We start from the raw sequence: 14,499 nt of genomic DNA on the forward strand, positions 1-14,499 counted from the left end.
GTGATTGTCGTTGGTGAAGGAGTTGGATCGTCTGCTTGGGCCTGAAGGAGGATGAAATCCGTTCTTTGGGAGCTTTGTGAGAACCCATTCTTTGCTATCGACGCAGTGCCTCAGCGCCGGCAATTTCGAAGCCGATATGTGCCTCCCGTATCCCTCGCACACCTTCATTCCCATCTCCTTTCCGATCCTCACCTTCGTCGCCGCCGAGCCGGAGATCACAGAGCCGACGATCATCACAGCGAGGACGATGAAGAGCTTCGAGGTCTTGAATGTCATCTTGAGGAGATTTTGCTTTGCCGTTGAGATCTTAAAGCGAGAGAGAGATAGACGAGAGAGACTTTGGGTAGGGTTTTTAGAGAGAGAGAGACAGACTTGGAGAAGAAGGTAAAATATTTTGGGGGGTGTGTGTATTTATATATATTGAATTGAAGGGAAAGGAAAAAACTGGTCTCTTCGCTCTGGTGGCGCGTTGACATTGAAACGGTCCAATCTTTGAAAAAAAAAACCCTATAACGATATTATTTTTATATAGAGGGAGTTTTATATTGTTATGTTTACGCGCTGCTACGTCATTGCTTTAGCCTAGGATATATTTGTATAAGCTTTTAGTTTTAAATTACAAGAAAAATAGTGCAAAAAACTTCAAAATTACCAAAAAAAAAAGTGGACAACAAATAAAATAAAATAACATATGAGTTACTTGTATATGAAAATAATCAATTATTATCAAATTAATACCCAAATCACGAACGAAAACGTCGATCTTCACCTATTCCAAATTGTAGTTTAAAGGATCTTATCCGACTGAGATTCACAAAAAAAAAAAATTTGAAACCACTTCGATCATAAATCGAGTGGTATAAAAGTCAGATTTATAAAATCTAAATTATTAAAAAATAATTAAAAAAATGAAAAAAAATACATTCTCTTAGGTTATTAATCTTTTATTGGTAGAGATCACCGGAGTCTTCGAATTCAAGAAGAAACGATACCGAAGACATCTTAATTGTTTTTTTAAGAAAAAACGCTGTTAGGGTTTTTGGGAGAGTGAACCGCTATTGTACGCTCTTTAATATATATTTTATTAAAAATAAAATAGGCATTAAAACCGGACTGGTCAGTTTATATTCACTTGAAGTTGATGGTAATCTTGAAGCTAAAATCTATATATTTTTGTCCATTCATTATGTAAATATTAATGGTCTGAATCTTGGTGGAATACAGTTCATATATTAGTTATGATCTTAAGCGGTAGCCGTACTTAGGACCCACGTTTATTAACCAAACATAATAAATTAATTTATTAATAAGATTAACAGGGAAAATGTTATATATGCATGGTTTAAAGGAAAACTTTAATTATCCTTCAATGCTGCTGCTACGAAGTAACAATGTACTTGTAGCATTCTTTTCTTATTGGTCCTCATGAGCTCTAAAAAAAACTTGCACTTGCAGACAAACAAACAAAAAAAATACACGATAACTATATATGCATATTTAGCTAAATGATATACAATATTTAATATACAAATACATTACATAAGTCTCCCCTGTACTATTCTGGGGAGATTTTTTTTTTTTTGAGGAGATTCTGGGGAGACTTAATCATCTCATGATCACAAGGTTGCTTTATAATTTTATTATTATTGCTTTTAAACCTGATAAAGCTCTAATATATAAATATCCGTAGTATGTATTATGAACTGTAAAATTTAAGGAAATAAAGCTGGAAAATGGAAATATTAATTATAACATTTAAAGGGATATGGCTTACTACATAACTGGTCCCTATTATCTATATATACATTACTTGAACGATGCGACTTGCAATAATAATAAGTGTCACAAATAGTTTTACTTAAAAAATAATAAAACCAATATAAAAAAAAAATCTGTGAAACGTTATTAAAAACATTTGGAAAATATAAATAAAATTATCGGTTTCTATAATTTTTTTTTACAACTATATAATTCTAGAAAACGCTTAACAATATAGTTGGGTTGCTTCTCTCACTTACTCGTTCAATTTAATTTGACTCAGTTTTACATGCCGCGTAGAGAGAGAGAGAGAGAGAGAGAGAGAGAGAGAGAGAGAGAGAGAGAGAGAGAGAGAGAGAGAGAGAAAGAGAGATCTGTTTCAGCCACGTGTAATTCCACGTGGAAGACAAGTTAACTCACAAAAAGTTGATCGCATTTATTGACTCCGTATTTATTCCCAAGATTTAGATTTTGGACTCTCGAACACGGTCATTGATCAACCTTACGAAATTTCGCTGTTTAGTATTTTATACGCTTGACTTCTTTCCCAAGTTACAATTTATTTCTCTATATAATATTAATAAGTATACGTTTCTTTTTTCTCAATATCATTTTCAAATCTTCAAACGAGCAATGTGAATGGCCAGAAGCCGTGTAATATTTTAAAATATGTACACATAACATAACATATAAACTTATGATCTTCATAAAAAATAAAAATGGTCAAATCAAACAACTCCATCATTCAAATCAAACTTAATTATTTATTGAAATGTCCCATTAAAATCCAAAAAGATTCGGATTGCTACCAACTTAAACCGCAAGTTTTTCAGATTGGTTTAGTATTTGATGATCACACACTCCGGTCGAACTCAAACCAACCTGATGACATTAATCCTTTAATTTTTTGAGTTCTCTAAATATATAACCATGCGAAAATATAAATTTTACCATATAATTAACATTTGATAAATTTTAAGTAAATAGCCACGATATTTTATTAAAAAAACCAAAAAGACATTAATAGTTAAATAACCATCAGAGGCCGAGAACATAAATGAAATGTTAAAAAAATCCAAACAATGTCACATCACCATGATAATTATTTACTTAAAATTTACGAAATATTATCTCTTTAGCAAATTCTCTACATTTTAAGGACTTAATTACTCAATAATTATTGCAAATATTTATATGAACTATTATTTATTGCCGAGAAAATACTAATATCTATCTTTTTTAATTATATTAATGTAACATAATCAAATTAAATAATAATCATTATACTTTATTGATTGATAGTATACGTAGATTTGGTTATTAATAATATGGGTAATTTTATTTTAGTATGTAGATTTTATCAAAATAAGTAAAACCTTAATTTTACTTAACAAGTACAGCGTATTATAGATATAGTATATGCATTATTTCATGTTATTTATGAAGTTATATTATGAGAAAAATAATCTGAAATAATCAACTCAAATTATTTTTTGTTTGAGTTTATTTTATTTTATTTTTTAATCGGATTGATTTGAATTTTAATAATTAAGAATTTGATGTGGCGGTTCGGGAAAAACTCGATTAACCCAACTCAATTATACCCTTAGAATCAACTGAAAGAGTTGAAAAATATATTTTCGTGTTTTCGTAATATATTTGGACATCGGATTTAAAGCACTAGCCAATAAAAGCCACGTAACTCTTACACTAACCGACGGTGGCGAGTTATATTGGACATATTATAAATAAAGTGATGAAGTATTTCACGTCTGATATAAGCATGGAATTTAGGGGACACTGTTTTGAATAATTAATGTATTATTTGTAATATGTCAAGGCTGATAATAATTGTACCTGGACCAATTTATACAAGTGTGTCCCGTAAGTGAGAAAAAGAAAACGTTGTATTTGGATTTTGGGTCGTATATATGATTTGAAAGTAAGACAACATATGTATAAAAATATTTTATATATACGCTTACCTAATATTTTATAAGCACAGCACCAGGTTCAGTTTATTACAACCGTGTTGATGTCACGCTGTCTCAAATTTGCTTTTCAAGGAATTCCCAAAACCGAGTTTTTTTTTTTTATGTCAAAATTAGCTTATTCGTTCTTGTAATTATTTTTTTTTTCCTGACAGACATATATGTGTCTCACCGTGTTATATATTGTTTGAAACACAAATTAAATCTTATATAGTATGAGTTGTGTGTAGTGTCAGTGAAGAAACTTCACGCGCAATATATGTTAATTTTTTTTTACGTGTTCTTTAGTATTTTTGAAGCACTATGTATATTATATATAGTTCAGTAAAAATGCGGTCGTTGACAATTGGATGGGCTTAGTTCGCTTTTTCGTTCATTCGAGGGATTTGGATTTTGGACCTAATAAAACTGAAAGGACATATGTATTAATAAGTCTACATGTCAATGATTCTATGTCAATAAATCTATAATTTAGTAACATATGTGGAAATAGAGTTTGACCACTTCGAAATAAATATCACTGGGCCACAAGCCCGACGACAAACGCAGGCCCATATGGCCCAATATACCCGCAACTCCTTGAAGGTATTAAAAAATATTGTCGTTTATTTATGATAATAATACTCGGGTCATATACTCAGTGAAGTATGCTCATTTGTTTTTACAAAGCGACCTTAAGGCCAATTCAAAGGAAAGCACGTCCTCCTCCCCAAAATCTGGACCTGTTTGACGAGTCTCCCTTTACTGTTGAACCAACCATCGCGACGTGGCATCAAGAGAGGAGAGACCTTGTTCCCAAGATTGCGCACCTCGACCCTTCTAGAAATTCATTTATTCCTCATAAAAATGCACGTCCTATCTTTAATATATTATGATTTCTCAATTGTATACTTTGAGTTTGGACTTTCATATTTACATAAATGTTTGAGACTGACCTCTTGTAATCGAGATCGCCGTTTTAACAAATACATATTCGCTTATGGTTTATTTCATCGCATTTATATTTTACGAGTTTATTTATATTCATATACGATTATTTATTGAGATCCACTTATATTAAAGAAACATCTCAAGGACTAGGCCGATTGAAACGTTGAATTTGTAATTTAGCCAATGTCTTAGGCATGTTTAAAATAGAGCCACATTTGGTGATGTGACCTCATTAATCAGATATAATTTTACATGATTGTCTTTATTATTTTCATACGTTAATTTTGGTAATATACGTTAATATTGGTAAATGACTAATCTATCAAAATAAACGAAATGTTGACTAGTTATTTAAAATTAAAATTAAATTGGCTATATAGTTACGGCGCCTTATATTAAATATAAAACGACACATTTTTACTCATATACGTTGCTCGTGATTGTTGACACTCGGATTTCGACATCCACAAAATCTATGTAAATAAATTCTGAATTTATTGACATATACAGATGCGGAGTTCATTAATATGTTTGTTCTAGATATGTTTTTGTTAATTTTGAAAGAAAAAAAAATCAATTTTACTAATATTTGGGTCCAATTCTCCTTCAATATTCAAATAACAACTACTTAAGTAAAAAAATTAAAATATAATTTGATTGAATGATATATATATATATATATATATATATATATATATATATATAAAAAGTAAATATGAACAAGTACAATAATATATGTAAGTATGTTTGATACTAAACGGGTAGAAAAACTATAATTTTAAAACAAATTACAAATTCCATCAGAATTGGGCTTTTAAACTTTTGTCCAGTTTGTATGGGCTCCCTCAACCTTATCTCATTCCACTGAATTTGAACGATTTTGGATCGGCCCAGAATTGGATCAAATACTTTAAATGTAGTTTACCGGGAATATTTAGGATTCGGATGAGATAATGAGTCATATGAGTAGATAAGCAAAGTCGTCACAAATAAGTCTTTCAAGCTTTTACTAAATTATGAGGTCATGGTTTTTTTTTCCTGCTCCTTTGGTTAGGTGGTGGTCAAGGTGAAGAGTGACCGAAAGTGACTTTATAAGATGGTGTGGGTCATGAGAATTAATTACTCTTTTGAAGTTGAGAAAGAGAATATTATTATTTTTTAAGTGCATGGAATTAATATCCTTTTGGAATGGACATACATAGGACACGGTGACCCCAGCAAGACTATTCTTTAATTTTTATGTTTTTTTTTAATTGTCTAGTTAAATCTTATCCTCTAAAAAAGGCAACTTTTCCGGTGAGGATAGGACTTTTCAATGCTTAACAAGAGCACTAAAAAGAAAAGATAATGAAAATACAGTTACTTACCTGTATTTGTTGACTTCTAAATACTCTATATAGTTAGCGTATGTGCAATTAAAATCACATGTCGAGCTACACTCTACTTTATGTAAACACTCAATACAATAAGGCCTAGAAATTAGTCAGTCAATGCTTTGTAAGAAATTAACGTGGATTTATTAAATTTTTAGTAGAAACGATTGAACAAGTAAAATACAGAGCTTTACACTTACGTCAGATTTTAATTTGTATTTTTCAGCAGCTTCTTTTTTTTTTTTTTTAATAAATATCGATGTTTATATTTTATTTTAGAATATTTCCTTGATTTATTCGAGGTTTAATTGTTTTATTTGTTTCGGTTTATAGATTCATATTTTAAATTTCTTTCAATTTATAAAACAAAATCACACTAATTGATTTTCTTTTTGTGTTTTACCATCTCCCCTGTAACCGAGTCTACGTCTTTTTTTTTTTTTTTTGAGGAAACGTGGTCTGTGCCACGGAATATCATAAAAGCCCTCACGTATGGCGAATGAATACCGTGGTTACAAAGATAAGAGTGAAACAGAAACCAACGAAAAGAAACAGAAATAAACTCAAACAAACATGGCCCTAGGAGACCGCGCGGGATCTCAACTCGCGATCATCTACGTCTCTTTTGGTATATAACTTTCTACTATATCATATTTATTTTTGGGCTTAATAATTTTTTGGGCCTGGCGGTGGCCTCTTCTCCTGAGGGAAATAAAGGGAGCAGCGTTTTGGGCCAGGATTCCTGTGACGCAGAGCCCAAAGGGGACAAACAGGGGACAAATTCCTCTAAAGCTTCAGTGCCGTCTCCCAATTTGGGCCGTGGGGGTTCTGGGCCCGATGTGGCCAGAAGGTTTACTCCAACGCCCAAGAAACGATCCTTGGTCCGGAAGAGTGATCAAGGCCAAGGGAATGAGGTTGAAGTTTCCAGAGCGGGAGGTGGGGAGCACGACTGTGGGTCGGGGAAAAGGAAATCTAGCGAGAGGATTCGAGTTGGAAACGTGAAGAAGATGGCACGAATGTTCGAAGAGGGTGGACGATTGACGACCACGGACGGCCTGGCCCGATTAATCGAGGGCGGTAGAGGTGTCTCGCCAGCGGGAGGCTCTGATACTTCGGCTCTGAAGACAGCGTTGAGATCTACGCTCGACACACAGGTAAGTCCACCTCTGACTCCTTTTCCTCAGTCTGATATAGGCCATAGAGATTTATTTTCTGCTACACTAAGCCTAGGGGTTAGAGACTCCTTTCCTGACACTCAAGACTTAGGGGATAGAGACTTATTTTCTGTTACTCGTACTTTGGGAGTTTCTAGTCCACTAGATTCGACCTCAGTTGTTTCTGATGAGAGAGCGGCGCCCCTCGAGAACGAGGGCCGCCGAACGCGATGATAGGCGTTATTTGGAACGTCCAGGGGTTGGGTAACCCCGGGACGAGGTCCGCCCTCCTTGCACACGTTCGTGATCATAGTCCCGATTTTATTTTTCTTTCCGAGACTAGACTACGACGTGAGGGGGCTGAAAGAGTGCGTGTGTTGTTGGGTTTTGATGGTTGTATGGCGGTGGTCTGTCTTGGTAGGGGTGGAGGCTTGATGTTACTTTGGAAAGAGCCTGTGAAATTCCTACTCGGGACGTTTTCGAGATATCACATTGAGGGAGATATGGTTAGCGAGCTTGGTGAGAGATGGAGATTTGTGGGGATCTACGGGGATCCAGTGAGTACCCAGAGAAGGCATACTTGGGAGTTTCTTCGACGCCTCCGAAGCTCTTCCACAGGTCCTTGGCTTGTTGGAGGCGACATGAACGAAGTTGCCTCTAACTCTGAAATTAGAGGAGGTTGCGACAGAGGCCCAGGCCAGCTCTTAGCGTTCAGAGACATGATTCTTGACTGCGACATTCATGACTTAGGTTTCGAGGGTGACCCTTTCACCTGGCGCAAAGGAGGTATTGAGGAGCGTCTGGACAGATGCCTTGCGAGCCACGAGTGGTGCGATCTCTTCCCTTCGGCAAAAGTTCGTCACTTGAGGTTCTGGAGATCGGATCACAGACCTCTTCTTCTGCTCACTGCCGGTTTCAGAGACCGCCGGCGAAACAGGAGGCCTAGGAGATTCTTCTTTGAGGAGTCTTGGATTGGTGAGCCGGAGTGTGACGAGAGGATCCGTAGAGCTTGGGGGACGGGTCAGAGTGGTGATCAGAGCCAGAGTCCGAGCTTAGCTGATGCGATCAATCGGTGCAGACAGAGCCTCTCCCGCTGGGGCGGAGAGAGGAACAGAGACATCAGAGTTAGGATTGAGAAGCAGAAGAAGATGGTGGAGCTTGCGGGACGCTCGGGCCCGGATTTCTGTATGGAGACCTTCAGACGGGAGGAGAGACAGCTTGACGCCTTAGTTGAGAGGGAGGAGCTGTACTGGAGACAGAGAAGCAGAGTGTCCTGGATGCGGTGCGGGGATAAGAATACGAAGCTTTTTCACCGCAAGGCTTCTGCTAGGAGGAAGAAGAACGCCATCAGAGGTTTGGAGGACGAGCACGGGGATTGGCACAGTGGCGACTCGGAGATAGAGAGGATCGTCTCTGGTTACTTTGGTGACATTTTCTCTTCAGCGAGGCCTTCTACGCAGAGTATTGAGCTAGTTTCTGCGGGCGTACAGCCTCGGATCTCGGAGGCAATGAACGCCGAGTTGGAGCGCCCTTTTGAGCCAGGGGAGGTGAGAAAGGCGCTCTTCTCGATGGATGCGATCAAGGCCCCGGGAAGCGACGGCTTTTCCGCGATTTTCTACCAGAGATATTGGGACATAGTTGGCGAGTCGGTCCTGAAAACTTGCCTTGGGATCCTTAACGACGGGGAGGAAGTGGCCACCATTAACGATACTGTGGTCACCCTCATCCCCAAAGTAGAGGACCCGAGACGTGTCAGCGATTTCAGATCGATTAGCCTGTGCAATGTGATTTATAAGATAGTGGCCAAGTGTTTGGTCAACCGTCTTAAAATCACTATGCACGATGCCATTTCTGAGTCCCAAAGCGCTTTTGTTGGAGGTAGACTGATCTTCGATAATGTCATGGTTGGCTTCGAGGCTCTTCATACGATGAAGCGGAAACGCTTCGGTAATGGAAAATGCGCGTCTCTCAAGCTGGACATGGCTAAGGCGTTTGACAGGGTCGAGTGGGTCTACCTAGAGTCGATGATGTTGAAACTGGGATACAGCTCGCAGTGGGTGCACCTCATCATGAGATGTGTTACCTCAGTCAGGTTTGCTTTCAACATCAACGGCTCCACCCGAGGCAGTGTGACTCCTTTCAGAGGCCTCCGCCAGGGAGACCCTCTCTCTCCTTTTTTATTCCTCTTCTGCTCAGAGGGTCTCTCGAGTCTCCTTCGAGCGAGCGAGGATGCTGGGGCGATTTCAGGAGTCCGTTTCCGGGATCTTCACGTGTCTCACCTCCTTTTCGCGGACGATAGCATGGTTTTCTGTCGTGCGATACCTGACGAGTGCGAGAGAGTTACAGATATTTTACGGACTTATTCAGAGGCCTCGGGCCAGATGGTGAACTTTCAAAAGTCCGATGTTTGTTTCGGTACGGAGGTCAGCGATGAGGAGGGTGAGGTCCTGGCTCGGATCCTAGGTGTTAGGAAGACGGACTGCCATAAGCGATACCTGGGTCTTCCCGCGTTCAGTGGTCGGAGGAAGGCTGAGCTCTTTGGGTATGTGAGAGATCGAGTCTGGGCTAGGATTAAGAGTTGGAATGGTCTCTCCCTCTCGCAGGCCGGAAGAGAGGTCCTCATTAAATCCATCCTTCAGTCGATCCCCAGTTACGTGGCCTCATGCCACAGGATCCCTCTGCGCCTGATTAGAGACATCCATTCGGCAATCGCCAGATTCTGGTGGGGGGGTGGAACGGAGACGACGAAGATCCACTGGTGCAAGTGGGAGGTCTTCACGCGGCACAAGTCTGAAGGCGGGATGGGTTTCAGAGATCTGGAGAAGTCCAACCAGGCCCTTCTGGCTAAGAGTGTCTGGAGGCTCCTCCGAAGACCGGATAGTCTTGCTGGACGAGTCTTCAAACAGAGCTACTTCTCCGACGGTGATATTATGACGGCTCTCCCTGGCTCGTGTAGCTCTTCCATATGGCGCAGTCTTCTTTGGGGTCGTGAGATCATCCAGGCCGGTTCGAGATGGCGAATCGGGGACGGGGAGGCTGTGTTAGTCATAGGCGACGGTTGGGTTCCGAGAGATAGACCGGCCACCTGGATTGATCCCCCTTGGATTCCCCCCGATATGCGTGTAGCTGAGCTAATGAGAGTCGACGGTAGCTGGAATGTCGATCTCATTACAGCGATGTTCGGAGAGGAGGACGCTGCGGCGATCCTGAGCATTCCGAGTGGGGGTGAGGGTACTCCTGACGTGCGTCGCTGGCATTTCACTGAGAACGGAGAGTACTCCGTCAAGAGCGGCTACCGTGTCGCGATGGGGAGAGCCAGCACTCCGGTCGCCAGCTCTTCAGATCCGACGGCGATGGAGAAGTGGTGGACGAAGTTCTGGCAGCTGAGAGTTCCTCCTAAGGTGAAACTCCTCTGTTGGCGAGTCTGTTTAGGCCAGATCCCGGCCAGAGCAGTCTTAGCCAAGAAGAGGATCACCTCTGACGATAGCTGCCCTGTCTGCCAGGAGGCGAGAGAGACTGTTTTCCACGCGTTTTGGGGTTGCAGGTGGAGCAGGAGAGTCTGGAAAGAGGTGGGCTTCAGCCACATTCTTCCGCCTTTCAGAGACGGCGATGTTTTCGACGCCATCTTCAGAGCGACGGAGACACTTGAGGTTCGTTTTCATGAGCTTTTCATTACCATTATTTGGGAACTTTGGAACCACAGGAACAATGTCTTGGCCGGAAGATCAGCTTGGAGCCAGCCACAGCTAGTCCAGTGGACCGTGAGCTTCCTCGAGGAGTACAGAGCGGCTACGGTTGGGGAGACTCCGACGAGCACGAGGGCGACTACGCCCCCCAGATGGACCCCCCCTAGGGACGGGACCCTCTCGATTAACGTCGACGCGGCGCTCGCTCGCGACCGTGGAGGCTTCGGTGTCGGGTGTATTGTTCGAGACCACACCAGAGAGGTGATCGCCTCGCAGACGCTTTTCCTGGCTAGGGGGTTCTCTCCCCAGCTTGCGGAAGCGTATGCTGTCCTCCAGGGCATAGAGCTAGTTCGCAGCGTCGGAGGCAGGAGAGCTGAGATCCAGTCTGACTGCTTGGGGGTGGTGAGGATGATCGATGAGGGCGCGACGCCTGCGACAGAGCTTGGGACGATCTTGCACCGCATCTTCAGGGAGGTGAGGGAGCTTGAGGTTTTTAGCATTATGCATATTTCTCGTCTTTGTAATGTTGCAGCGCATAATCTAGCGCGCTATGCGGTTAACCATCACTCGTCCTCGACCTGGCTGAGTTTAGTCCCGCCTTGTTCGGAAGAGGCCATTAGGGCCGATGATCGCGAGTTGAGGTCCCGCTTGGCCTCCTAGGTCCTTTTTGTGTTTGATTTTCTTTTGTTTTCTTTCCGTTGGTTTCTGTTTCACTCTTATCTTTGTAACCACGGTTTTCCTCCGCCATACGTGAGGGCTTTTATGATATTCCGTGGCACCGACCACGTTTCCTCAAAAAAAAAAAAAAAAAAATATATATATATATATATATATATATATATATATATATATATATATATATATATATATATATAGAACGGTTGACATAGACAAGGCATGAATATCAAAACAAGGCCACTAAAAGTCTCGAGACAACATGTCACAATGAACAATATTCCATGCTGTGAATTGACATATGCATTTCTACTTTTTATTGACAATCCATACAATACAATTCCATCTTTAATTGCGCTGCCAAAACTAGCATAGTTTGGTGTACAGGAACATATGATATGGAAGTCATAAAAATCACAAGTCGAACTATACGTAAATATATGCGTATATATTTGCACATCATTTTCACTCTTATCACCGAAAATCACAAGCCGTAATATATATATATATATATATATATATATTGCATTCTAGGGCATTATTTTCTGGAGCGTGATATCCTTGCTGGGTGGTCTGTCATGTGAAGTTTAATGAGTGATATTTTTTTTAAGGAATAATTAGATGATTAGACAGAGAGTAGTGTGATTTACTTATTTAGATTAGACAGAAATTAAATGTGTCTCTTTCATTTTATGGTCTATATATAGTGGTAGGTAGCATTGTTTTTTTATTCTTTCTTTCTTTCTTTGATGATTATGTTTATATATTTATATATAATAATATATATGGCAAGAGAGAATGGCAAAATAAAATCTAATTAGCCGAAAAATAGACATCATGTTTCCTTAGGCATCAAGAGTGATCTATAGCTGTAGACTATATAGCAATACTACAAAAATGGGGATATTTTTTATCTTTGATTTTATTTATACTTTTGACACTGTGTGGAAACAAAAGATCGTCATGTTCTTCCGATGTGACTGTGAGTGCGGTCATCTTTTATGAAAACCATAAGATAAATAAAAATGAATTTATATATAAATATCTTAATTACATTTACTTTATCTTTATAAAGACAATGATACACCATGATGGTTGGTATCGTGGTTTGGGTTCATGCTCTATAAGTAATTCAAAATAATGTGGTCAATTTCCTAAAATATAATAATTCTTCCAGAAAAGACATATCTTCTTCTCAGTTTGCGTTCTCTATCTCTTTCATAATATTAAATGGGTACAAAAGAGAGCAGTAGTAATTTACTCCTTTTATTAGTAATTCTGGTTTTGGTGGCTCTTCTAGCCCGTCCGACGTGTCACATGAGAGCATTATCCGCGGAGGCCAGGTTTCTGACCAGAGGCTGCGTTCTGTATTCGGATGACTGCCACGTGGACGTAGAGCCACAGAGGCCGTTGGATCCAGGATTATCGGATGAGCAAGAAGCTGAACCGGATGATGATGATGATGATGATTTCTATAGACAGTACGGTGATGTACCAAGCCCTGGTATTGGACACTGATTCATAATTCATATACGTAAATACATATTTGAGTTTTTTTTTTTTTTTTTAATTAGTGTGATTTTGTTTGTTTTTTTTTTTTTTTTAATAATTTATACCCTAAGTATTTCATATATTATAGTTGTATTTGTTGGTATATATGTAATACTTTTGTCTGACAAATTACAACGTGATTCTTATTGGCTTTTGGTTCCACCTCTTGATTCTAATTTCATATATATATATATATATATATATATATATATATATATATATATCTTGCTACAATTATGACTATACCAATTTCATGTAATCTTTAACATTAGTGTATATATAGAATTGCACTCAAAATTCACTTAGGAACTTTGTTTGGGGTGTCAATACATTTTACATGGAGATCTTATTCTCCAATTATATTTATAGAATAGCACTGAAAATTCACTTAGGAGTTGTTTGGGTGTCAATACATTTTACATGGAGATCTTCTTCTTTCTTCTTACTTTTCTGTACGAGGACAAGATATTTAATCTCCACCAAATAAATAAATAAATATATATATATATATATATATATATATATATATATATATATATATATATAAAGTCTCCAATACTAGAGCTTCAAAATTAATAACTAGATTTTGTGCTTAAATATCCATTTTAATACACTAAAAAATGTAACGATGATTAAATTTAGTTTGAAAAAAAACAACTCAAAATTCATAATTCTAAAGTGGTGGTACAATCCAAAAAAGAGGTTCGCTTTTTTCGAAACCGATGGAGTCCAAAACCAGCCTCCGCTCAAATTTATTTGTTCCGTGATCATAGATCCCCGTATCAAGATTACTCCAATGAGAACCATTAGTCGTGTCGTGCGTGAAATACATGTAATTGGATCTGTACCCGAAAAACCTAGAACACTTGACAGAAACAAAAGAGCTATCACCCACGAATAGACACGTGTCTTCAAGCCTCATCACACTGACCCACCCATTATCTTTACTGGCAAACTTAAAAACTTTGAACGACTTTGGACGTCGCAACTCGATGACGTACCTCTCGACCTGCAATCAATGACGAAGCTAGGAATTCATGTTAGGGGAGGCTAATGTGCAAAAAAAAGTTCAGATTGGGCTAATTTATCAATGTAAAAAAATTATTAAAAAATGGGCAAAAAGTGAAGAAAAAAAAATTGAGTAGGGCTTTAGCCCTCCACGAGTTGGGAGTAGCTTCGTCCTTGCCTGCAATAGAACGTCGAAGCATAGAGACCACACGAGATACCTTTGGTAGCGGAACTTGAACTCCTTAGAGGAGTGGCATAAATAGATCGCCGGTGCAACATCATCCATGGCGGTGATCGAATCGGATAACTTGAATGATATCATCGAGCCCTTATTCCCATCCATTGTTAGCGTTCCACCCTTAATCACATACAA

The 14,499-nt window shown here is 39.0% G+C and overlaps 1 protein-coding gene across 1 annotated transcript; it reads left to right on the forward strand.

Moving 5' to 3' along the window:
• The first annotated feature begins 7,709 nt into the window (after nucleotides 1-7,709).
• Nucleotides 7,710-13,085, forward strand: LOC149379754 (uncharacterized). The gene is made up of 8 exons (XM_089604056.1): nucleotides 7,710-8,452; nucleotides 8,537-8,615; nucleotides 8,697-8,983; nucleotides 9,089-9,298; nucleotides 9,635-9,748; nucleotides 9,923-10,011; nucleotides 10,333-10,437; nucleotides 12,868-13,085. Exons 1-8 carry the CDS (start codon nucleotides 7,710-7,712, stop codon nucleotides 13,083-13,085), a joined length of 1,845 nt encoding a protein of 614 aa, XP_089460182.1.
• Nucleotides 13,086-14,499: the final 1,414 nt, after the last annotated feature.

Source organism: Urtica dioica, chromosome 12 (assembly GCF_054948205.1).
Source record: "Urtica dioica subsp. dioica isolate 48M chromosome 12, U.dioica_male_clone48M_v1_H2, whole genome shotgun sequence".
In the NCBI taxonomy this organism is placed as follows: Eukaryota; Viridiplantae; Streptophyta; class Magnoliopsida; order Rosales; family Urticaceae; genus Urtica; species Urtica dioica.

Coding starts and splice junctions, on each gene's coding strand:
- LOC149379754 (XM_089604056.1), top strand. CDS start 7,710: ATGGTTAGCGAGCTTGGTGAGAGATGGAGATTTGTGGGGATCTACGGG. Junction 9,749..9,922: donor AGGAAGGCTGAGCTCTTTGG/GTATGTGAGAGA, acceptor GGCAATCGCCAG/ATTCTGGTGGGGGGGTGGAA. Junction 10,438..12,867: donor CATTCCGAGTGGGGGTGAGG/GTACTCCTGACG, acceptor TGGCTCTTCTAG/CCCGTCCGACGTGTCACATG.